Below are 26975 nucleotides of genomic sequence, written 5' to 3'. Positions count from 1 at the left end.
ACTACAATGATAAATTAATATTGCTGCAGAGCTTCACAGTGATTAGGATTTTCTTTTGCTCCTTCTTGTTTGATTTCTGTCAATAGGGCCAGACATTCTATGACTTATAGAACTGTTCCAGGAACATCATATTCAACATGGAAACATTTAGTGACAAAACCCTGAATCACATTCTTATAATTTTCCACATTTGTTTTTCCATGTGATAACGTTATTTAAAACAATTAACAAGTGTACATGACACTTACAGGAGCTTCTCTCATATTCAGCAAAGAATGAGATGGAGGGAAGGTGCCCAGGCGCTTTTTGAAACCTTCTTCCACTGTCATTCCCCAGAACTGACTGTAGTTGTCAGCTTTCCATCTTCCTCACAGATGAAAACCAAACAGCAAGACCAAGGTTAGAGATAACACTCACATTAACACATTGCTCATTTAAGAGTACAACAGCAAAAGCATCCAGAAATAAATTTTTGAAATTGCATTTCAAAATCTTGCATTCAATATGTATGAGAAAGTATTTGCTATGGGCTTTTCCACTGCAGATAAGTGCAGGATGGAGCAACACAGAAGTATAAGAATAGGGGTGATTTGGAGTCAGCATCACATCAGACTGCAGGACATGAGTGTGCAATAATTCAGAGCAGTACCGGCAAATGAGACACTCAGTCAAAATATTGCTGCTCTCTTGAAGTTATTCTTAAGTCATGCTCCAGCCCAGATTCCCACAGAGGACTAGCAGCCTTGTGTTGTGAGTTGCAGTGCACCTTCAAACTCTGGTGCCTCAGAAGAGATACTCTTGAACCCAGCAAAAAGTCCAGCTGACATCTTCTGCCCCAGTTTTATACCAAAAGCCAATGTGAGAGAAAAGGCTCCCCAAGTTTCTCTAAGTACTCCCTTGCTTTTCTCAGTTGGACCCAACTCAGATTGCAATGTTGATGTGCAAACTATATGCACAACACAAAGAAAACCATCCTTGCACATTTGGAACACACTGAAATTTACTACTGGATAAGGGCTGAGTGGCAGGGGAGAGAGCATTCTCTTTACCCATTCCTTTCTTGCTTTTGTAAGAAGAACAAGGAGTGGGGTTCATGCTGCCCAAAGAAGCCTCATTGCTCTTGGGTCTCCCTGTGCCCAGTGAAAAGTGCAAGCACATGGAGAAGTTGAGTCCCATCTCACCTGTCACCCTGTGATGTATCTCAAGGGTCACGACTGACAAGGGATAGGTTCAGACTCCAGGGGCCTAACTTGTTTTTTTATCCTCATTCAGTTGCTTTAAATTCCTCCCATGAAGTACAAAATGTTTCAGCACTCCTGACAGCTTGAAATTTGGGCAGGCTTCATTGGCGAATTGGGCACCCCAGATCCTGGGGAGGCTGCCCCTGAATCTCAGTCTGTAAACAGCCAGCAGGCTTCCAAGGCACAGATCCAGTACTGAGTCTAATCTCTGTGCACTAGCCAGAGGAATGAGATTGTTAGTAAGAAAAACACTAAGCTCCCCAAGTTCTGATAATCCATTTCACCCATCTTCTCCACTTCCAGTGCTACATAGAGTCCTGTTACATGGAACAATGCTCTCAAGGGAGCAGGAAAAAATTACTTTAAATATCTATCCCAAGTAATAAACACAGTGAAGAATAGGAGAAGGTAATGCAAATCTTGTTTTGAGAGGAAAGAAATTGTTCTAAATTTGGAGACTATTTTAGATAGATGTTTACAGCAGATGTTCTCTTACCAGCATGAGATGTTCAGTATCTTTCCATTTAAACTTTATAATCTGCCAGTGATTTGGAAAGTTTCACAAACGCATACTTACTGTCAAATTGCTGTAATGTATTTGGAGGAAGAAGGGGTGGGGAAGACTGCATACCTTGTAATTTGCACATACACAGAATGAGCAATTCTGTGATGCATAACAAAACTTTAAAATAAAAGGGTTCTCACCCAAAATCTCCAGAATTGATGTGCTGAATTAAGTCTTGGCGAACAAGGCATACGTCTGTTGAACATTTCCAGAGACTGTTGAAACATTTGCTGAAAGGACAAGAATATAATTAAACAAAAAGGAAAAGAATTGTCAAAGGAAAAATATGCACTTTAACAGCAGAAGGCAGATGGAGGGGGAAGAAAGTGTGAACAATATAATTGTCACAGAGAGTTTATGAAAACATAGCATCATTTCTTCCTACTTCACCATCCAATGAGTTGGAACAAGGTGGGAAGTTTTACAGTTTGTGAGAAAGGTCATATCTGAAACTTTTTGCTTCCATATTTGTGAGACCAAACCAGGGAATGTAATGTTGATGTTGAATTCCTGAAAAAATTGATGCTTTTAGGAAGTTTTACTCTGGAAACCCAGACAGGGTTTTGTGGCCGCAGACATTGTGCTCCAAGGACCCTGGGCTAAAGTAAGCGCAGTGGGACCTCCAGCCCTGTTTGGGTGGGGCTGGAGTCCTGGGATTCCCACTCCAGGGTAGGGCTGGTTTTTGGGGAAGCAAAAGCTGACAGCAAAGCTCCTCTGCTTCCTCTGTCTGCTCCTGTCCCAAGACAGAGGAAGGGGTGTTCAAATATTTGACCCCTTTCCACATAAATATATATATGTATATCCTTTCCTTACAGGTTAATATAAGTTCTCATAACTCATTAAAAAAAAAAAAAAACAAGGAGGAAGGATTCAATAAAGTTTAATGATGCTTGTTATATTTCTTTAATCTGCATTCAGGTCAATGCCAGGTCTAGACTGGAACCGTTTCAATTTAGGTTTGACTGAGCATGAACAGAATTAGGCCTGTGAGGAAGAGATTTGAATAGTCTAGTACTCATATCTTGATTAGAAATTCCAGTTTCCCTCTTGCTGTTCTTCTAAATTGACTGTAATCTACCTCCAAAAAACCTTAATACTTAGCACTACTTTTGCAGCCATTTTGATTTGATTACATGTTTAATATGAATTTAAAGATGCTCTCTACCTTAATTCCTGTTTCATGACATATGCTAGATAAAATTCAATTTGCAGTTCTCTGAAACATTACCAGGAATTGCAGTTGTCTTTAATTATTGTTCCTTCTCCGTAATATCGGCCATCTTTATAACAACCTGCCAACATAACATATAGATGTATGAAAATAAAATAATTCTTCACATGAATTACTGAAAATTCTTGCTACTGTTGTATTAATTGGTTTTATGCAGTATGCTTGAATTATTTAGTTGAAAGTCAGCAATATGGTTCCAGTTTCTTCCAAGTAATGAAGGCTGTTTAATGTACTTTATCTTTATAGAAAATATGTTATCATTCATAGTAAATAAATTCAGCATCAGATTCAAAACACCAACTGAAGAGTTACTATCTTACACATAAATAAAAAAATTCTTCAAATAAAGTTATTTTCCAATATTAAAAAGAAAATCTTTCTAATAAAGGTTATTTTTTAAATGGCAATTAAAATAGAGAAAAGTTTTTACAGGTACAGAATTTTAAAAGCTAGCGAATACTCCAAATGTATTGTAATAAATTCTTTTTCCTTGCTAGATTAGTTCCTCTTTGAAAAACAGCCAGATCAATTGCACTTCAAAGCAAATGTATGTTTCATGCACCCTCCAAAACCCACTATAAAATGTAAATTGAGGGATGAGTTCTCCAAAAAAATACATCCCTCTCATTTTTTTTTATTTGGTAATGCCACTGAGGAAAGATTTTGCGTGTGTTTCAGTATCCCCCCATGAATTGTTTGATCAGAGCATTTGACTGTCACCGCTCCAGGACAAGGCCGCTCCCTCCGCAGGGCCTGCAGGCTGCCGGGCTGCGGCAGGGCCAAGCGCCGTGCGGCCATCCCGGCCCTGCCTCTCCAGCCGCTCCTGGCAGGCGGGCCTGCAGACACCACGCTTCTCCCCCTGCTGAGAGGGCTTCGACCCCCTTTGCCTCCGATCTCAAGAAGCTCTAATGTGGTGTTGACTGGCAAATTGGCATGGCAGCCTGCTTTTCCCGCAGCAGGAGGGTGAAGGAGGCCATGGCCCTCTCATGGCCAGGGCTGGAGCTTGGCTCCCCAGACACACACACTCCCCTCCCTCAGCTGCCTGCACCCCCTTCCTTGCCAGGACACAAACACACTCTGAGCCCTACATGATTTCAGAACAAAGTGCAGAAGGGAACTAGAAGTGATTATTCAGTGAGTATTAACTATAAATGCCTTTATTTCCCTGTTGTTAATTCAGCAGGCTATGGGAGATAGCACAGGTGAAATGGATCCTGCCGAGGCAGTCTGAGGCCCAGAGTGTCTGCACTGATCCAACTTCAGCCAAGAGCTGAGGTATTTTTCACAGAATACTCAAAGCAAATTACCCAAGTGCCACAGTTTGTCACAGTATGTGACTAAGTCAGCATCAGACAGTAGCTGGAAGGAAGATCAAGCAAGCTATTTCAAAAATATCAAGAGAAGGAAGGATTGATGCAGCATTTGAGAGATGGAGCAGCCCCTCATTGAAGCTCTGCTGGCAGGGCTCACTGCCTGTGCCCAAGATAAAATGCAAACCTGGTCTAGTACAGAGGCAGCTTTATAATGATGCATGCCTTGGGAATTGAAAATTAACACTGTGCAGATTCTTTAGCCTAGCCAAGTTAATATTTTGTGGGCCAGGAGTACTGACTGACGTGTCAGTGAGACAGCAGAGTTAGCTAAGCTAAAGGATGCACGAGAATACAGCGAGGTTGTCTGGCTCTTATTGTTTTAGGTTGGCATATTAATACATTAAGTGGGAAATTAATTAATGTGAAGATGCAGCTTGATGACTTTGTGAATGAGATTTTATGATGTGAAAATCATTAATGGAAAGAAGAGAATTTGAGAAATGGAGACTTCCTTCACAGTCCAACATTCATATACCCTTAAAGGTTCTTATATAATTTAATTGTCCCCAGCATTGGTGTGAGTACTTCTGTCAGTGAAATATCTCCAGGCTTACTCCCTTGTAGGTCAGATCCCATCTGTCATGTAAAAGCAATCAGCAAACTCACTGGATGTCACTTTTACACCACCAACAGGGTGAGACCCAGTATGTGGGCTTTCACAGGGCTTTTTTTATCGTCAGAATAAATGAAACAAAGAGATAAAATAAATAATAAATAAAGTCCTGAGATAAAACACAAAAAGTTCTTCTAAAAGAATTTAAAATATGGCTATAATAAAAAGACCCTGAACTTCTATTCAGTATTTAAGGCAGGAATGTGCAGTTTCTTCTGGAACTACACATGAAAGCCATTGAAACAAACAGAAGGCTGGGATAATAAGGGCAGAGTCAAAGCAGTTCCACACATTTAAATAAATACTGACCCCCAGCATGGTGCACACACATGGAAGAAGCCACAGTTAGCTTGTTTCTGCTGTACACTGTCAGTGAATATGTGGGGATCCAGAAATAAACCACTAAGCAGTTTTCTTGCTGTACATTCCAGCCCATGTAAAACACTTCACTTTATTGGTTTATTTAAAGTACTATGACTCAGGAGGCTCTGAGAGCAAAACCTCTTGCAACCAAAAGTACTTCCAGGTTAAAAGTACTTTGGCACATGTGGCCCTCAAGTGCTTAAATAATTCTTATCCTAAGGCAGAAGTGTAGTCTCAGTTCTTAAAAGTCAGCTAGCATACTTATGTCATTTCTAATGATGCTTCCTAATTTTCTTAATCTTCAGGCATTTAGTCCTACTTATTTCCCCTTTTTTTTCATTCCAATTCCTCAAATATTCCAGTTCTACAAAGATTATTTAGAGATGGTTTTGTTTGTTACCTTTTTTTCCCCTGCTTTAGTTTGGGTTTATTATTCATCTTTTACCTTCTAAATTACTTACATAATGAATATCCGATAAAGAGATTTTAAAAAATTTCAGACTTTCCATCTTTTTAAAGATGACATATTTAAAAAGAGTATAAGATCATCTATAGGACAAGTAAAGGTACTGTAAATATAATTGCTACCCCTGGCAGGTATGTTAGGAGTTGCAAACAGAGAACATAAATGCAAAAAATTGGATTAGGAAAGCAGTAAAAAGATTACCCCTCACCTATTCCCTTATCTAAACCTTCTGTTACACTTCTACCTTTTAGAGGTAGACTCGTGGCAGTGACCATGTGGTAAACTGCTGCAGGTTTTGTAATGATTCAATTCCATGAGACAGTTTGCCAAAGTAAACTCACCTGCTCTCAGCTCTAGGCAGAAATACAACTACATGTTTAAGTACAGCTTACAACAAAAACCTCATGTCAAAAATAATATACACCACTGCACCCAATAAAAATGAGATGTCCTTATTTACATAGAGCCTTAGAACATTCTTTCAAATTATTAGAAACACTTTGGAAAATCAAATAAGTTTTGCAGCATTTCTGTCACTCCTACTTATCAGATTTTGGCTGCACTTCTAAGAGCACAGCCTCCTGAAGAGCTTGTGCTCTGATTGCTGAACTGCAAGCAGCAAGGTTATTGCAAAGAGACAGTTAATTTTTAAAAATCACAGTAGCATTTTATTGATTTTAGGCTTTTGAAACTTAGATACATTCATACATCTTAGGTACATTCATACATCTTTGGCCAGATTTGGTGTACTGACAGTAAGAAGCTACATTGTCTTAAAATCCACAATACCAAATTTTCTCCACCAGCAGAGATTTGCCCTATCCACAAGCCAAGGGAAGATCACATGTTTGAAAAACTGCTGAGTTTTTGGTTTGGTTTTTTTTTTTTGTTTGTTTGTTTGCTTGTTTTGTTTTTTGGGTTTTTTTTTTTTGCAATCTTTAGTGCTAAAAATAATTAGACTTAGTTTAGAGTAGTCCTGGAGGGACGTGCACTGCAAACTATTAGTCAGAAACTAAAATATGCCACAAATCCTTGTTCTAAACACATCCTTTGCCTACTCCTTGTTCTAAGCACATACCTTCATTTAGTCCTGCACCTGAGCTCAGTCAGAAAAAATGTCCTACAGGAAAGCTATGCTGAATCAAAAGCACTGCAGAACACCTCAGGGCAGTATCATTCAGGATAGCCCTCAGTTTTGTTGATGATTTGTTTGTACTAATGGATACAAATATTTAGAGCTTGCTGTTCATCTCATGTTAATCTGCAAAACCCTACTGAAATTTTTCAGTTTACATTAATTTTGACCCAATGAGGTTATTTGAGAAGTTTCAAATAAAACAGAGGTGCTGTCCAAGAGAAATGCAATCAAATCAACACTAATGTCCTAGAGACAAAGAAATAACAGCCAGTATAATTCTCACTCTAGTTTCATGCTCAGTGTCTTTGTGCACTATGACTTTAGTCAGTTTTTCAGGATTTTACTTCTATGTATATTTTCACTGTGATGCACTAAAGCCAACTGAGCATTTTTCCTTCACTTACCCAATGCTGGAGGTGGCCAAGGTTCCTCTGACCTGGTGGGCTCCACAGGGTGGTTGCAGACATCCCAGTAGTCAGTACAGCAGTCTACAGGCCCAGGAGAGCCCGAGGTGCAGTACTGGTCACAGTAACATATAGCTCCTCTGGAGACAATGGTGAAGCTGCAGTCATCATCTCTTCCTGTGCAACAGCCACGTATCCTGCAGGAACTTCCCTGATACAGACTCCTTTTAATCCTGTTCCACTTAGCAGAACCATTGTCTTTTACAGAGTAAAGTCTTTGGGGGGAATTTATTCTAGAATCAGGACGTTTTGTCATTGAAACTTCACTGGCAATGCAATATAAGAGCAATATCTGAATTTTGTGCCACATTCTTGGGTCTCTAGAAGCCTTTTTTGAGGCTTTTTGTCCTTCACTTTCTCAGCAAATGTTCATTTACTCTAGAGGTAGTACCTCCAGTTAGCAATCAGAAAGAAATCTGAACAGAAAGCTGCAGACTACAGTTTTCCAGGAAGACTCTGAATGTGTTAATTATTAGTCAGGTATGTTGTAAACAGATTTATTTATCCAAGATACAGAGGTACTGGAAACAGAGCCACAGCTATGTATTCACCATTATGAAACTTTGGTGTGATCTCTTGTATGTGAGAAAGTTTATAGCAAAGTTTCAACATATACAAAATACACATGATCCAGCATTTTAGTTCTGTACTTCAGACTTCTAAAATCAAAACAGTGTGAGAATGAGTACATGGTGTCAAAGGAAGCTCTCTTTCTTTTTGTGTACCTATAACCAGCATGTTCTCCACGTGATTAGAAAACCTTTAACATCTGGATTGCATCTCATCTAAATTTTCCTACCTGATAAGCAGGGTGACATCACTGCAGTAAACTTATCCCGCATCCCCCATTTCAATTTCATTTCCAGGGATCTCTCTTAGCCTTATGTACTTCACTTTTTTCACTTGTTTTACTATGGGCAAATGCAGAAAAAAAACCCCCAGGTGATATTCAGTATAAACCATTACTCAAAGGTATTTTTTAAGGTTTGCATTTCTGTAGTCAAAATGAACTTGGCAGTCATTCTAATTGACATAATAAATACCCACTTATAAGTGTTCATTCCTAATTTAAAAAGTAAATGTCTGCATTTATATAACCACAAAAAAAAAAGGGGGAAAAAAAGCAGATATCAAAGATAAGTCTAACAGCCTTCGCTACATGATCTGTAATCTCCAGGTTTTTGAACAGAGGGCTTAAAGAAATAAACATGGTACTGTTTCCAAGAAAAGATTCAGAAAAAAGTACCAAAGAACTTTGACGTTTCTACCAGAGATAGCACATAAGGCTTAATTGAAATAAAAACCCCACACACAAATTCAGATCTGAACAAGACAGTTAAGCCCCCAAAGCTGAACAAGCAGAGGTAAAAACCAGTCATCCTTCTCTCTCCGTTTCTTAGTAAGTGAGAGGAACCTGGAGAAGTTGATGGTGGGTAGTTTTCTAGGGAATTAAGGGGGTTTTCCCCTTTGTGACTTCAGCTGGCCAGCTTGGGAAAGCACAGTATCAAAGGGCAGCTACTTTTGAAAGCACAGCCGGTGTGGATGTATTGCCATGAATGATAGAGACATTAAGAGGCAGAATGTGTGTATATTTATTGAAAACTGAAGTCTTCAATATAATTTCTTGCCAGCAGTGCTTTTATTGGACCTGCCTCCTACACTGTCCTTGTCACAACTAAGGAGCTGCAGATGAGGGAAAATTACCTCTGACCACACAATTTTATTTTTCTCTCTTGCAGCCAATCTTCTGTGTGAAAGATATCAGAAAGGCCAAGGTCAGCAACAGGCAATCGCTGTCCACTACATTAAAAGTACATAAATATTAACCTTCAAATTTGCTCTGCTTTGTTTTTTTTTTGGTTTTTTGGTTGGTTTTGTTTTGTTCATAGTAGAAAAATTTGGACAACCTTAATTCTGTCACTGACTGCAATGTGCAACAAATATAAGGGAGCTGAGAAAGGATATGTTCATGGAAACAGTGAAGTGCTCTCTGAAAATTATAATTCATTTCTTTTCCTTACGTCTGTGCAGCTCTGACAGCTCCAAGAAAATGACCTCTGATTTGCATTGGCATTAGAAAAATTCAAATCTCTTTTGTATTATAAATCTTCAGAAACACTTTTATCTAGTTATCTCCTTGCTCTGGAAGCATAAGAAAGAATATGTGGTTAATGTCTGTCAGTCAGATTAAATGAACAAGCATATCTCTTTTAAACTTTAAAGACCTGCTGATGATAAACCAGATGCAAGGAATTTGCTTGGAAATCATTTCAGCTCATTTACACAGTAGTTATATTTCTTTTAAAGGAACACAAAAATCAACTTGTGTTCTAAGTACCTTTGTTTTGCAACAAAGTTCATATAACCCATTTTTCCCACTTGATGGTTTCTGTTCAAACCTTTAAAAACCCCATAAAACTATTCCATTGTGCTTCAGCAAATAGATTTTTTTTTTAGCATTTTCCTCTGTAAGCCAAGCAGCTCTGTCTTCACTGTGTGAAAGCATGCATTGAATTATCTGTAATAATCTGAAACAGCTGGACGTGATCCTTTTTCTCTGTTGAAGATTAGCCTGTTCCAAGCATAACAGCTGTCCTAAGATTTTGAGTTAGGGTCGTAGTACTATTTCTAGTTGTCACAGTTAAGTGCAAAAATGTTTGTCTAGTTCCTCTTTCAGCAGTTCTTGATGTTTATGCTTGAGCTTCAGGAAACACCACACATTTGGCAGAAATTCAACTATTAATAGCACTGAATGATTGATGGAGTAACAAATAAAAAAAAAAAAAGACATTAAAATGTCCAAGAATCTTTTTAAAGCTGCACCAGGGTTATTTCACAGCCTTTCTTTCAAAGGCTGTCCTAATTTGTCTAACTGAGCCTACTGGGCATCATAAAAATCTCATTACCTTCCGAAAAGGGTAGGATAGCAGTGGCTGGCAAGACTCTTGGTGCTGAAGGTGACTCCCAGGATGCATAGCTGAGCCCACGCCATCAGACAACCATGATACCTTCCCTTCTCCTGGCTGCCACAAGCACACTGGAGTCAAGCCTTGTGCAGGGGGAATTGCAGTACTCATACCAGGAAAATGAAGGGATGCTTGGCCAGTTAAGGAAGAAATCACAATGCCAGAGCCCAGGTCAGTCATTTGCCAGGAGGCACAACTCAATGCATCATAGAACCCATGTAATTGGTTATCTCCAGTTTAAACTCTGCAATGGTGACATCCATCCCTTTCATTGAATTCAAATGGAAATTTAACTGGCACAGAATGCACCACTGATTTCTAATGGCCACTGTACTTTATGCTTACTCCTTTTTTTTAATAATGGTTGCAATGCAGTGAAAGTTTTCTAAGCAAAATTACTTCAACAAAAGTATTATCCCACAATGTGTTGTCTCTACCTTGTACTAATGGCAGAATAGGATTCATCCTCCCAAATTGTAAATGAGTAGCTCCTAGATGTGTTTATGCAGAGACAAGCAGTGTGTTAAAGTGATTTTCTCACTGTCAATTCAGTCTTTTTATGTTTGCAGCAGGCATAGGAATGGGGGCGCCTTCACCCTGTTTGGCAAGATCTTGCAGCTCACTGCTGTGGGTTGCTGTGGTAGCAAGTAGTGACACTTTTAATTCAAAGTTTCAGGGCTGCCTATCTCAAGTCTTATGATGTTAATCCAAGCTACATATCACTCAGAATAATGGTCTCTTAAGTGACAAATTTCATCGTCCTATCACAGTGTGACTTGTTATTCACAGTCTCTGACACCAGTTCTTCCAAATCATCACATATTTGAATCTACAGATTTAGGGCCAGAGGTAGAGGAAGTGCAACTGACCCAAACTGTGCATGCCAAAGAAATCCCATTCCTCACACACAGAGATGCACACGCATGAATGCCCAAGAGCTCAGAGTCAACAACTGCAGGTAAAAGGAAATTACTTTGTAGATGTTACAAATATACATTACATGGTTTACTACTACTACTACCATTATTATTATTATTATCATTATTCTTATGTGGTTGTTATGGCCTCACAGCCTTTTTGCCCTACCCACCACAGTAATTGACCATGCATATTTCCTGTACCAGCCTTGGTCAGCCTTGAAGAAGCAGGTGCCATCTCATTCTTCTTGCCAGCCATGCTCTTGTGCTCAGCCCAGTGAAGAGTGGGGGACCCTGTGCATGAACCAGCGCAGTGTCCATGTAGTCATACAATTGCAGGGGCTCTCCTAAATGGTGTTTCAGTAGGACTTACAGAACAGGTAGCAGCAGTTACTGTGGCTCATACCTGAATAGGAGCCTCTCAAGAAACACAATCAGGTGTAGAAATTTTGGCATCCCAATACAGGATGGACCACATGCCACCTTTGTTATACCATCAGTACAGACTATTGTGAACATATTAACCTGTGCATGGCTGCATTTAGCTTCAGAGAGGTGATGTTTACTTTGAATTTGCCAATCCCAAACCTTATCAACCAGTCAGAGATGAAGGAGACAAGCATTGTACTGTATTTCATTGACAGTATGAGCTCTCAGAAAGTATTGTCTGGTGTTGCTAGGAAGTTATTCACATGTTGGTTTCATTTCAATTGTGTGCTCCTATCTGATCCCACTAGTGAATCTTAGAATCATAGGATCATTCATTTTGGAAAAGATATTTGAGATCACAGAGTCTATCACTGTGTTCTCCCCTAAACCATGTCCCCAGGTGCTACATCCAAACACCTACTGAATAGTACCTGGCATGGTGAATCCACCACTAACCTCAGCAGCCTATTTCAATGCTTGACCACCCTTTGAGTGAAGAAATTTTTTCCTAACATCCAATCTAAACCTCCTCTGGTACAAACTGAGGCCATTCTTATCCTACCACTTGCTACTTGGAAGAGACTGATTGCCCACCTGGCCACAAATTCCTTTCAGATATTCATAGACAGTGATAAGGTCTCCCCTGAGCCTTCTTTTCTCCAGGCTAAACACCCCCAGCTCCTGCTTTTAGTAAGACTGTATCTTAATCCTTTTATAGGCTGATCCTCAGTGTTGCCTAGTCACCACTTTCTGATTCTCTGCTTTCAATTATTTTTTTACACTTTCAGGTACAGATTTTTTTTTTCATTTTCTATCACTGAGTTGCTACTCTTACCATCCTAACAAAATCTTTCTCTCTGTGCTTTTCCTTTTTTTCATTTTGCATAGCTTTAGCTTGTGAACTCCCTGAGATTTAAGCAATTTTCTCATTAAAACTGAGTCCAGACCACAGATCTGTGCCTTACCAAACCAGGCTTTGGATGCCAGCCGGTTGAACCCTAGGACCAAGGGCTGTCCTTGTTCTGATGCAGCATCCAGATTTTCTCAAGTATGTCACTATCCAAAAACACCTATTGTGCTCGACACATTTCCCATCTGACCACTTGGCCCAACTTTAATAAGTCATTTTCTTGATAGCTTGAGTTGTAGCACAGAGCAACAAAAAAAACAACCACAATTATGCACAGAGGGGGGGGAACATGGCATGCCAGACTGCAAGAGAAATTGAGGCAAAAAAGAGATCATAAACCCTCAGTAAAGATATGCAGCCATTGTGATCCTGTTGAGAATGTGTATTTTACCAGAAAATCATTAGTAAAATCAGGGTAAAGGCGTCAGAACCTGGACTAAATATATTGCACTATTTAATAAGCAGCATCCATTAATCTTTTATACTAGAGAAAAAGCAATCACTTTTCATGTTGTTTTGCTCTTTATAATCTCTCCTTAAAGATTTTTTTTTCTTAATACTTTTTCCATTGGTTTCCCAGGACACAATTTCTAGAAACCGATTGCCAATATAATCTCATTTTTCATTCATAGATGGAAGCTTTTTAAACAGAAAGGGAAACTCTTTCTTAAAGTACACACAGATGAACAAAATCACAAACCCAGAGATAAGCAAAAGGTTTTCTCCTTTGTTCTTCCTCTAATCCCAGTAGTTCCTTCTCTTGCTTGTGTTCCTTTCACCTATGGGCTTCAGTCTATCTCATGGGTTAATTTAAACTTAAACATAAGCTGTGTGAACAATTGTCTTAGCTAGACATGCTAGAATGGATTTGGGCTCTACAAAAATGAAATTCAATAGGAAAAGAAATCTGGGGTTGGAACAAATTCAGAATAAAACAAATGCCTTGGAAAAAAATGAGCAGGAAAGCAGACTAAGGTTTTTGAGAATCACTAGGATCACATGGCTTTAAATAATAATTTTTCCCACTTCAGTGCTTTACTCAAGCCAAGAAATACTATTAGGTCCTTAGTGGGTAGATCTATTACAGCTCCTACAGTATTTTTAATACATTTATAGTGATAGATGGTTTTATATGTATTAATTTTTATCTATTTTTTAAATTTTTCTATACTTTTTTGTTCTATTTGTATGTGTGGATTTCTGTCCCCACAAACTCTTTAACTCACTGAAATGCTTTTTCAGTCTTTTACCACCACCTGGTTAATAGGTTTGTCATTCACAAGATCTATACAGTTAACTTCTGTTATTTTTCCATTGAGAAAGAAGCCAATACAAAAAACACCACCCTTAAATGCGTAGCAATCTTTCCACAACATTCTTAAAAATTTATATACTACCTATAGAGAGAAAGACTCACTGATTGCTGACCTTTTCTTCTGTTTTCACAGCTACAGAGTCCAACAGCTTAAAGGCACACTGGATTGTAGTAACACCAGTTCCAATAAGGCAAAAGGCCGAGTAGCCTATGGACTATTCCACTTAAGCTGGTTTTAATTTCAATGGTTTTCCTCATGGTAGTTATTTCATAAAATAGTTCATCCCATTAATTTTAATGAAAACAGCAGGGATTCTCATTAAATTATCAGTCTTTGTCACCATTCATCATGAGATAAAATGCTCCTGCACTCTGGGACAGGGCTGTGATGCAAAGGCCCTGAGCGTGTTGTCAGAGTCATCTGAGGGCTGACTTGTGGTTCAAAGGACCAAGACACTGGGGAGAACTCAGGTAGCTCATAGACAACCAGCTTCCTTACTCTTTCATAATGCGTTTTGAAAGCAAAATCTGTAAGATCCAGGCCTGTACAACATCATGTGGAAGCAGCACAAGATCAAAAACACAGCAGCATAAGGCGGAAAGTGGTGTTTCTTCCTGATGTGCCAGGAGTGCAGATGGTAATTCTGTCTGCACTCTGCACCTGGCAGGGTCAAAGGGGCTATGAATATTGCATGGCTGGGGAAAATCACTGTGCATGTTCACTGCTGACTGCTGTGGGTGCTGACACCAACGTGAATAATCCCTGGACAGCCTCACAAAATAAAAGTGTCTGTGTGGTGGCAAAATGTGACCAAGTTAAAGCACACAGGAGCATTCCTTTCCCAGCAATGCTGGCATTTGTTCTCAGCTATTTGAAACCCATGGAGCCAGATTTACAGGAGTAAAAACAAGAATCACAAAAAAAATTTTGCAACAAAAATACAGCTTTATTTAATTTCAATATTTATATTATTTCTAAAGAAAATATGCTGTGTTATATTGGGCGTCTCTTATATCAGCAAGCACTTAAAGAAATGGCATATTCATGTGTGTATCTCTGGGGTTAATTATGCTAGTACATAAGGTTATTTCTTGAAAGAATATTTCATTGTTATTACTGCCTTGCAACTAGCACACCATAAGCAATATTTTTTGAAATGGTGCTTTAAATAAGACTGGTGCTGTGGAGTCCTTCTTAATATAGAAACAGGCTTCAAAATTCAGTTTTAGCTCTTGATCCTAATTTGGGGCTGCAAAAGAAGGATTTTTGCATGAACACAATTTGTCAAAAATACAGATTAGTAATATGCATCACACGCTGAGGTTGATTAGTTTTCTAATTTCTACAACCTGATAACCTGATATCCTGATGATATGGCTAACAAATAGAATTCATAGTTTCACATTTAAAAAAAAAAAACAAAAAAAACCCTAAAAGATATATTCAGCCACCTCCTTTGTCCTATACTTATGGGAGAAGATGAGAGCTGGCAGATCAAATTTGTCTTGTGAGAAGCTTGCCTGTCTTTGCAGCAGCCTGAGGCAAACTGCTTTTAGGACTTAAATTTTCACAGAGCTGTAACTGTTCAAATTCAAACTAAATCTCTCTCCCTGAAATTTAGACCCATCTCTTTTTCTCCAACTCATAGGAAAGATGAAAAAGTGACTAATATCCCTTTATAATAGTCCATTATGAAGAGAGAAACTGCTGTGCCTCTACTCTGTCCTTATTTCTTATGTCCTTAAGTTCTGTCTGAAGATGCTGTAGCCTTTACATCTTTTCTAAATCTCCCATTTGCTTTCCATATCCTGTGCCACTGATTTTGCACTAATAGTGAAAAAAGAGTAATTATCTTCATCATATTATAAGCATTCCTATCAAGATCTCCCTGAAAGCATCACCTCTTCTACTCAGACTCAGTTTTTCCTCCCCTATAATCCTCAGATTCTCACTTGCAGTATTATTGTCATTCTTTTTCTGTCTGTACCCATCATATTTCTTTGTATTTTTCTTCAATTAATTGTATCATATTTATTTCAAGCCATTCTTTTAATGAGAGTGAATTTTTCTGAATTAAAATCCTGGCTTCCATGCTGCTTGCAAATCCTCCCAAGTGGGCATTATCTGTAAATTGGGTAAGCCTATTGTCCATGTCATTAAGACAGTAATTAATAGCAAAGTTTTATAGTACTAGAGCTAGAAGACAGCATTCTGGAAGTCGCTGAGATGTTTTCCCACTCGGACAGCAAATAACTCTTCTCAGAGTCCTGCTTTCCAATCAAGTACCTATCTACCTTATGTGAATTTAATTTAGTCCATATCTGCTTTGCTTGCTTAGGGATGTCATATGAGACTTCATTGAAGATACATTGTATAAAACACATCCTTTTATCTGCCTTGCTGTCACAGAAGGAAATGAGATCAACTAGATAGGATTTGTTGCTGATGTGTCCATTTGCAAATAATCTTATCTTCTTACCATTCTCTAGATGCCCACAAATGTGTTGTTTAATACTTTGTTGGAAATGCTATCAGGACTGAATTTTCTGTGATTCCTCAGATTTTTCTTTCCTCTTCTGCTTAGATAGAACATTGTGTTTACCTTTCTCCAGTTTTCTGGGAATTTACTCATCCTGCAAATCACTAGTGTTTGAGAAATTGCTTATGTTAAGTATTTTAAGGGTAAATTTCATTAGGCTGTTCCATCATGAATACTCCAATTTACCTCAGTATTCCTTCAGATGTCATTTTCCATTTCTCTCCATGATCCTACTCTCAAATTCTTAAGAATAATTGAAATAAACATTTAGTCATAATTATCCTCTTTTTTTTGTTTGTTTGTGAAAACTGAAACCAGGAAAGAGGTAAAAAAGGCACTGAACTTTTCAGCCTTTTCAGTATCACCTATTTGCTGACCTCTCTTGCTAAGTAGTACATTAAGTCAGCTCTCAAGCATAGTACATTATTTGCAATGTGGTATTGTTTAACTCTAGCAAACCATTCATTTAATGGCAGTATGTGCCTATGTGCTCAAATATAAAAAAAAGTCATCTTATTTCCCTGACACCCTCTCACAATCTAATTCCAGAGTATATCTCAATTTCTTCCAAACATTTGATTGAATCTCACTTAAAATTAATTCTATTGTGTAAATCTATTCTGTCATGCTAAGAATTGGAATTATTCTGCATTGGTAATTATTCATAGAAAATCACTCACCAAATATAGCCATCTTATTGTCCAAACACTGAATTGTGTATCTAAAGCATCCTAACATCTTTTCAAATAAAATTATAAAAATTTGATAAAGTGACACCAAAGTAGTTACATATTCTAATTTTGACTGTAATCATATTTTTAAAAAACAGTAATACTCACCATCATATCTAAACAGAACCTCTTTCATTGGAAACCTATAGAAAAATGAAAATAAAAAGAGGAAAAAAAGTGAAAAGGAAAATAAAAACTGCAAATGTTATGCAGGAACAGTTGTAAAAGCTGGTGGAAAACTCCATACAGCACTTCTCTGGGGTTTTTTTCAATCACTGATACGCTGCACTCTTAATTTACAGCTCTGCTTACTGAACCAGGAATGATTTTCATGCATTGACATTCTTGAGGAATTCTTCTGCCCACAGAAATTTCAACAGGCTAATCACACACCAGATCCACATTGGTTTTCCACCTTCCACTTCTTTTTTGAACCTCTTGCTCAGAGGACAGAGCATGCGGCCACCCTTGAATTCACATGACACAGGTGTCACTTGCCTCCCCCTTAGCTTGGACTTTGCCAGTCTTCTGTAACAGCCTGGCACCCAAACCAAGGAGTAGGATAGACTACAGGGTGGACCAATGCAGCCTCTCCCTATCTGGGACACGGGTCCACAAAGATAGCATTCAACAGTTCAAAATGTCTGCTCCATGGTGGTATTTCAGAGGATTGCTAGGGTGACATCTCCATCTGAAGAGCCTATGTCCTGGAAGTCTGTGGATGTTCCTAATTTGGAGGATGAGAGAGACTGATATGCCGAGGGTATGACTTCCATTCTGGGGAACTTTGCCAAACTGACAGAATGGGCCAGCAGAAGATCCATGAACAAAGGCAAGTACAAAATCCTGCATGGGGCAGGAGACAAGGAGGGGTGGAGGAAGTGAATGACTCATGCAATGGCACAGGACAATGACTGACTGACTGACTGACTGGCTGACTGACTGACTGAGAGATAGACTGGGAATCAGCTCTGCTGAGAGGGGCATGAGCTCTGACACCACACAGAATGTTCACCAGTCCAGCCTCGTTGTGATGAAGGATAACTTCATATACAGTTGCATTAATTAGAGCATACCCAGCAGATTGAAGGAAGTTATTCCCCTCTGCTGGGCACTAGCAAAGCTGCATGTGGAATGTAGTTTCCATTAATGAGCCCTCACAATAAAAATAGATTTTGCTTTGTCAAGCAAGCAGAGGAAACCAATGGACAACTATCAGGATGGTTACAAGTGTTTGTCTGTTTCTGGGAAAGATGTGTGACAGATGAGGGGTGGCTACAGGTAGCACTTGTTTAACCTAAAGAGTAGACTATGGGGTATTTATTTTCCCTTTCCAGCCATTTAAGAAAGGTTTAATCACAGCCCAGATTTCATGGTGAAAGAAAACAAGGCAGCAAGTGGGGAAATTTTAATTAGCCGTAAAGAAACATACTTTATATCATAAGAGTGGTCAAACACTAGAGCTAATTTTAATCTGATTCCATTATTCTAATTACTTATACATTACTTAAGTATTGAATAACTTTAAAAAAAAAACTTCAGCCTACAGTTATGTTCTGTCTAGCTGTTCAAGGCAAGTTCTTTTCCTCTAAAACTATTTTTCAGAACTCCTGCCACTTTTTTGAAGGGGACCAATAACAACAGCCGTTTCTTAATGCCAGGTGGAATTAGATTCAAATTGCAGTTTGAATCACATACTGTTATTGCAAACTTTCTCTTTATCATTCTTATGTTACTACTCTTTCAGACTTTTAAATGTAAACTTATAAAACTAATATATTTACAGTAATTATTTTTATGCAATCACTGTACAAATAAAATTCTATAAATGCATATAATGCTTTCTCCTTGTTACAGCATGGTGATCTAATATGCCCTTTCAAGTCAGTAGGCTATAACTGAAAGTTTTTACTTAAAACAAGAAGATATAGTTGAAACTGACTAAAGTATTGCCCAAATACCTGTTGCAATATAAATTTCCTGTTGAACATACAAAATCTTAAAGAAAATAAATAAAGCACTGTTCAAGTATAAAGTAACTAGAAAGTTTGTCTGCTGATATTTAAAGTTTTTATTTGAGATTTTAGACGTGTGCATTGTTGTGACCTGCCTTTCTATTTATAAATATCAGAAGGTAACAGTTTACTGTTTCAGTGGCCCATCCAATTTAGAGGTTAAAGAATTTGTCACCACTATGACCTGAAAATCCTACTCATTTAGTAAAAACAGTAGTTATTCATGCATTTCATGTTAATTTTCAGGGTCATTAAATTTTCAGCTAAATGAACTGCTATAAGTCTATGGAGAGAGCTTAGGGTTCCACTCCTTGGCTTGGTCAAAATAAACCAAGGGTGGTGAGACTCCCACTCCAGAGAGGAAGGGGCAACAATGTTCTGCCATACCAGTCTACACCAGCTCCACTGTCTGGGGAGCAAGGCTGCAAACGTGTGCAAGATGGAAAGCAAAAAGTGAATAGTACATCTGTGATGTGACACATGAAGAGCTCATGTTTCTGTCTCCTAGGAAGGCACAAGGAGCAACACTGTCTTTTCCTCAACATGTCTGGAAAGATCTATCTCAGTGCCAAATGGAAAAAGTAGGTGCTTGCATAAAGTTGACCTTTGAGTGGGAGTGTTTCCAGTGGAGCTCCCTCTACTTCTGTTAGGTTCTTGCTTTGACGAGCCAGAATCTTCTTTACAAGCTGAAAAGGTATTGAGCAGTATGCAAGAGTTGAATCCTTACAGAATAGTTCAGGGTCCAGTGAGGCAGGTGTTTAACTGGAAGAACTTCACTTTGCCATGATAATGTCATTTAGGTTGGAGCTTCTGTTTACAGTAAAACCCTTTACCTAAATTCTGTAATACAGGGACACTTTCATAAAATGAGTACATTTTCCTCTTTTAGGTAGAATCTATCAATGATTAATACTATTGTTGACTTCTGAGCAGGAACACTCCTTAGGTAAATAAAGACTAGGAGCAATGAATAACAGAACTTTGGACCATATTGACATTTTCATAGAATTTCAAATTTCAAGAACTTTTGTTGATTTACACAGAAGAAGTTGGTAAAATCCTGTCACCACTGAAGTCAATAGAATCAACTTTCTCTCATGGGGTCTTTTTATGAATGTTGACTTTAGAAATGCTATTGATTTCTCAAGTATAGCAGATCTTTCATGAACAAACAGATAAAACTGAGTAATTACTTACTCAACTGCAGCAGAAGATTACATGGACCTGAAGTAATTGTATTGGTAACTGTAACTAGTCATTTATTAGTAATTGTAATTGTAGACTTGGGATTTTGTAAATCATAGATGAATAAGGGTAATGAGGACATACTTTTAAAACAATGGGGTTTTTTCAGATTATACAGGTACATATGCCCAACGTTCTCTTTAAAGGTTCTGACTCAGTAAAATTCTTAGAATGATTATAACACCATTCACACATCATAGCCTGGGCAAACACTAGGTTTACTTGAAAGGAAGACAGTAGGTATCAGAAATTATTGGCATATTGCTTGATTATGTTTCAAAGAGTATCCTTCAGACCTCCTGCATTTAAAATGCATGGTTGTAGAGGAGGATTTCACAAGGAGCAGAATATCACTTACTTATTTTCTTACTTTCACAGAGAAGTCACAGGTCTTACTTGGTACATGCCATAACAGAATGATGCTAAAATTACACGAATGCTATTCTTCTGAATACAGAGGTACCTCCATTTTGTTTGGTTGGTTTTTGGTTTTTTATTATTATTTCCAGTTAATACTTTGCTTTGAGAAAACAATATAAATTACTAAGGAGAAACTAGCAGCACATTTCCCTCATTTCCTCTCTCACTCCTTCCTAGAGGTGTTTACATTTCACAGAGCATCTGCCCATCCATTTTGGTTTTTTTGGAACTGCACAAATCACACTTACTTTCTCATTCACAGGGGGGAACATTGCAAGAAAAGTTAAGTATGAGCCTATATATAATTTTAGATAAAGAGAGCAGATAATAATTTAGATAATATAGGAGAATGATCTAAGGGTCTTGTGATAGCAGTAAAAGTAATATTGGACTTATGACTTCACAGATTTTTTTCCTAATCAGTTCATCATCCAAACAGAATTCACTGATAAAAAAAAAAAAAGACATATTAAATTAGGTGAGGATTTGTGGGTTATGAAACTCATAAGGTGGAAATTTGGCATAAACTGTTCTTAGAGTTAAGATGGGTTCCCAAATAAAAAGCAACAACTCAGGTGCCTGAAAGATGTTATGAATTTAAAAATCGTCAACGAAGACCTTCCTTGCTTTTTTTCATGCACTAGAAAGGGAAAGCATTATAACATACAATTCTGAAAACCCAACCACATAAAAGAGAAAATGGTGAAAATGTGTTAGTTTATCATAGACAGCTTGACAACTTATGCCCAAGATGCCACTACCCTCAGGTCAGCTAAGAAGGCTGTCCCAAATAACTTGAGCTGCTCCTAGTTCTGTGTTGCTCTCCTGTCTGTCTCCAAGACAGCATAAATGTTGATCTCCTTGTGGGTATCAGTGCTGAATACTTCCATTTCCAGCAATAGATCTCAAGGGAAACAGATGCCTTTGTTCAGTCCTTCTTGACTGAGAATGAAAAAAGGGGGTCATCTCTAGATGCATTTTTGTCTTCTCTGACACCCATTAAAGAGACAAAGAGATTGCTCAGCCTTCATGAGGCCCGCGTGATGTGCCCTGGTCACCTCCTCCTGCCAAAAATGAGATTAAAGATTTGGGAAAATACTGGATGATTTGCTCTGTACAAATGAGTTGAACAGTTCTATGAAAAATGCTTTCTTTGATTTGTAATAGAGAAAACAGTAAATATGACATCTCTTGATGTTACTTCTTGAGCAGCTTGTGGTGAGCCTGACACAATTCTTCCTGATATTTCTACATGGACTGGAATCCACTTGCATAGTCATAGTGGCAAAATACTCATTAGTGACAGGGCCCAGGGAACCAGCAGTCAGCTTGCTCCACTGAACAAAATGGTATCTGACACTTTTTTCCAACCTTAAAGCTAATTATTTGTCTCTAGGTAACATTATTATTATAAGTCATCCAATAAGACGTTAATCAAAGGAAATACAAAGTGTACTGATAACAGCACCTATAAATCTTCTTCTTTCCCATCAGTTATCTTTGGTCCTTATGAATGCAACCACAGTTTCATCAGATATAGTTGTTCTACAGGTCATGGTACAAATTCTCCCATTGTTGTACTACATTTAAGCTTTTTTTAAAAATTTAGATAGAAATTCTGTTCAAAGTGCTTGTTTAAAATATAAGGGAACTTTTAAAAGACAGTTTTAATATATTTTACCAAGATAATAAACAAAGCTGGCCTCTAACCAAAGGAATTTTGCACTTTTGTTGTGTCTGACTTTACTATGTCTGTACAAGATCCTTCACTTTCTGAATTGTTCATAATAATGCATTAGTTAAATTATGTGACTTGTCTCTTAGAGAATTCTCTTTGAAAATATGTCTTTCCATTAGATTTGCAAAATTCTTCCTCAGTGTGCAAATTGTAAATTAGAAGGATGAGACACGAGGATTTAGCTGTTTGCTTCCCTCTATTTTCAAATGCAGGAAAATCATCTGCATCATCAGAGGCTGCAAATATATACACACACACATACACATGTATACATGGATGTGTATTTATATCCATTTTAGAGTTCCTGGTGTACTGCAAATCTGCTTGATCTCAAAAACAAATTTATCCTCAGAACTATGTAGTCCCTCTCACTGCCTGCTCATGATATACCATTACTTCAATAATATTTCTGAAACTTTACAGCTGAGATGGACAAAAAACAACCTAACTGAGAAGATCTGAAAAGTACTCTTGGTCTAACTTCACTTTGTGAGGGCATTTTGGGTTTTTCTTTGAATAGCAGACACTGTAACACCTGCTTTTGGAGAGAATCAAGAAGTAGCTCCTGGGAGGCAGAGGAAAGGGGATTGATGGTGTAGAAACAAGCAGAAATGTCAAAGGCAAGGAACAAAGGAGGAGATTTGGAGGACTGTGATGGAGATTCAAACAAAAAGAGATATGAAATAGCTCCAAGTCCCTGACACCCTTTGCAGAGAGGCCAGGGATGCACAAGAGAAGAAGAGGCTACGGTCATGCCTGTGTACTCCTGGTGCAGAACTGCAGTGTGTCGATCCACCCAACCACTAAGATATCAACCTCTTTTCATTTTTATCTTTTTCCCCCTTATTTTTTTTTCCCCAGTGGAAAGTGAGATAAACTGTGAGGATATATTGGTATGTTGTCAACAAACTCAGAATTCAGGCCAATCCTCCACTTCCAAAATGTGAAGAACTTGAATCCAAAACTCCCGCAATATTTTTCAAAACTAAAAGGAAGTTACTTATTTGGTAGAAATGACTGGCAAACACCCATTTCATATATTTAAATTACCCTGTGGCTGCTTTTAGACAAATTAGAATCTAATTTTAAAATAATAAATTAAAAACAGTTTACAAACATGTAATTATCATTCCCATCTGTATTTTTACATTCATTAAAAAACTAGTGAAATAATTGTGAGAATGCATCTCGTAAAAGAGGTCTTGGTGGTAAAAATTCATTCTTGTATCATAAACATTTTCATACTGCTGTTATTGGTACTAAATTATGCTTTCATAGGTGAATTTCTAAAATAGTATTGAAAATGTCCCATAATGAGTGGTGTCCTATTACATTCCAAAGCCAGAGGAAAGAGTGCGATAGTTAATTGAATTACATATGTCTATTCCAGCATTGAGGTTATCATTCATCTCCATGCTCATGATGATTGGAAAAAATTCCTTTGTTGGAAAAAAGGACTTGCCAGTGCCAGCTGAACCTTTTTTATTTTCTACATGCTCTGTCTCAAGAGAAAATTGATAATGACTAATAGATTGCACATTCTCTCACTGAATTAGTTGTCTATGGTGGTGACCACTATGGTCCTACAGTTTAGACACATAAATGTAGCAGGGAATTGGCAACTGAATTTAGACTTAAAGAAAACTTTTATCCTTCTTCAAAGTAAAAAAAACCCGAAAAACTGGCACTGAATTTTGATACTGGGCAAACTTGAATTGCATTTTATGTTTTCTTGACTGTCTTTTATGAAATTCTTAATAACTATCCTAAGTGTTTCTGGTAGCTGCAGTACCTGGTATTTAAAACAGAAGCTATATTAGTGACTGAAAATTGTGGAATGTGTTATTTAAATATGGCTGCATAATATAACAAACAGTATAATTTAACCATTCCCACTTGCTAACATCCCAACAGCGCATATCAGGAACCTAAAGCATAAATGTTACTGTTATTTCAAATTCACATAAGCAACAGTTGGCAAAACAGCTCTGGGTTTTTTCTTCATTGATCATTAAGAACAATTAATGTTTATTTAGTCTCTGTACTGGAAAAAAAAGCAGTTTGGGAAGCTCAGCACATTTTTACTGATCAACCTTATATGGGCTATGCAAATAGAAGATAAAGCTAGCAAGCAAATGCTTAAACCAAATAAATGTCAACTGATTACCTCCTTGGAGATGAGCATCTCATTTTCTGGAATAGGCACCATGGAAAGACTGGGCTGCCGAGCCAAGATGTCACAGGTTGGAGATACCATGAGGTTAAAAACAGGAAAAAGAAATCGTTTATCAGTTCAATTTCTATAAAAAATATCACTAAAATTTAAAATTAAAGCCAATACCCTCAGACATACTAAGAATAGCAAGGCATTGAGATCTGTGCTCAGCAGACTCTCACTACTCCTTGTCTGTATTAAAATCTATTTCAAGATATGGCCTGTTTTCTGTTATATTATATTCCCATAATTAAAAGGGTGGGGAAGGGATAAATCCCTTTTGAATTTCAAAGAGGCATCTCAAGTAAAAATCACAGCAAAAGATCTTACTTTATTATACACTTAGTATAAGATAATGCACTTAAAGTTATTTAAAACTAGAACCATACTAACTTCAATGAGAATTTAATTAGAATGCAGGTAAATCAGCTGAAGTTTATAAAGGCAGTGTTAAGATCATAAGCTTGTGACATTTTCTTACAGAGTGACATGGAGACGTCATGTTTAAAGAAAAGGTTGCTGAAAGTTCCGAGATGTGGGTGCTCGAGAATTCTCTGAAAGATTGGAAGAAGCCTGCTATTTTCAGTGTATCAAAGGCATTAATTTATTTTGGCATTTAGATCAAATAGTAAATCAGTGAATTATATGTTGCTAAAAAATATTGCTCTTCTAAGAAAATTGATTTTTACACTGTGCTTTTTGAGAAGCAAAACTGATCTGCTGAACTGGCTGTGTACACAAAGAAATATACTGAAGTGGAATACACTCTAATTTTCTGCAATTACTTTATGGATGTGTTACATATTTCTCTCTTCCTTTGTAAATTTGCCCTGATTTCTTTCCAGAGAAGAAGGAATCTACTTTAGTGACAACAGAAGCTTTGAACCATTTAACTACTTTTTTTGTGATTACTATTCCCAAAAATGAAAAGGGAAGGGAACAACTTTAGGCAACAAGTTTATTTATTCAATAGATTTTTATAAAGGAATAAATTAAGGCAAAAGAAGAGTTAGAAAGGAGTAAGGTGCCTAGATCCTCTCAGTGGCAACATCTGTCCCTCTGACACTCCTGTGCCTCCCAGTGTCAATCAGGCCAAGGCTTCCCCCAGACCTTACTGCTGCTGCACACACAGGAGGTGTTTGATGGTCTGTGTGGAACAGAAGTTCTGCCTCCAAACCCAGCATCCCATGATTGCCAAGCCTAGGCAATCCTTGATGACACACAGGTACAAAGTTCTAGCAACACCTGTGGTATCTTGGCAAATGTATTCCATTCAAAGAAACCCTAGAGTTGAGATACTCATTGCCTCATCAGAATATGGCACATCTGTATCCCAGGCAAAGTAAGAAGGGTTAATCACAAAGAGAAGAAGGAAAGTATTTTTCATATTCTGTTCACTTTCTGATTTACAACTAAACCATCTGAGAAGAATTCTCCACTGCTCACAAGAAAGAAAAGCTCCCTAGTCAGGCAGTGACCTGAGAAAGCAACACCATTTTCTCAAATTGCACAGAGAGAAAATCAATGAAAAATGCACTTCTATTGTGTTATCTCATCCTGGCCTTTCTTGCTGGTACTCAGTGCCTGCCCTCTTAACCTGAAATGCCTCCCTGAGTCATGATATTCTGCCTTACCTTTTTTCTTGAATATGAGGTCTCAAGTCCATCCTTAGACCTGACAAAAGTAATTACCTTTTTATGTTCAAGAAATAGATTTCTTCCCTTATTTTGATAGCATCCTCTTTTCAAACTAAGGAGCCAAACTGTGTGACAGCCTCCATAAGGAGAAAAATAATTTCTATTTTCTGTAGAGGTACTCTTAATATTAATTGTTTTGGAGATGTTTAATTAAAAGAAGGCAAGGAATTCACCAAATAATAATGAAGAAAAATAGTTAGTCAACAATATTGAGTCCTCTCTGTTTCCACAAGGCTTCTTTGACCAAAACCCCTTGAAGTTATAGAAGAGTCTATGCATTCTACTAGCCAGATGGGTATAAATATATAGCTCATTTAGAAAAAACTTTAAGTAGTACTTTAGTGAATATAGAACATATAAGCCAAGGGTTGCACCCTGTTTCT

The 26975-nt window shown here is 37.8% G+C and overlaps 2 protein-coding genes across 10 annotated transcripts in view; both read right to left on the bottom strand.

Annotated features, from left to right (window-relative positions):
- TINAG (tubulointerstitial nephritis antigen) overlaps positions 1-7764 on the bottom strand; it is a gene marked incomplete at its 5' end in the record, with an annotated part of 38314 nt that extends 30550 nt beyond the window's left edge. Inside the window, 4 exons of the mRNA XM_084202198.1 lie at positions 249-363; positions 1947-2036; positions 3035-3098; positions 7395-7764. Coding sequence (XP_084058324.1) covers positions 249-363; positions 1947-2036; positions 3035-3098; positions 7395-7764 — 639 coding nt within the window. The remainder of the gene's footprint in view (positions 1-248; positions 364-1946; positions 2037-3034; positions 3099-7394) is intronic.
- A 7159-nt stretch (positions 7765-14923) lies between these two features.
- The window catches only part of MLIP (muscular LMNA interacting protein), a 102921-nt gene continuing 90869 nt past the window's right edge, over positions 14924-26975 (bottom strand). For all 9 annotated transcript variants that reach the window (XM_084203085.1, XM_084203086.1, XM_084203087.1 and 6 more), the window contains 3 exons: positions 24848-24901; positions 17371-17405; positions 14924-15241 (listed from right to left, as the gene is read on the bottom strand). In XM_084203085.1, coding sequence (XP_084059211.1) covers positions 17379-17405; positions 24848-24901 — 81 coding nt within the window. In that variant the 3' untranslated portion in view covers positions 14924-15241; positions 17371-17378. The remainder of the gene's footprint in view (positions 15242-17370; positions 17406-24847; positions 24902-26975) is intronic.

This window comes from Fringilla coelebs (assembly GCF_963513975.1).
Source record: "Fringilla coelebs genome assembly, chromosome: 3".
Taxonomy (NCBI): domain Eukaryota; kingdom Metazoa; phylum Chordata; class Aves; order Passeriformes; family Fringillidae; genus Fringilla; species Fringilla coelebs.
Note: the sequence above shows the minus strand (reverse complement) of the source record. Positions and strands in the feature narration are given on the sequence as shown.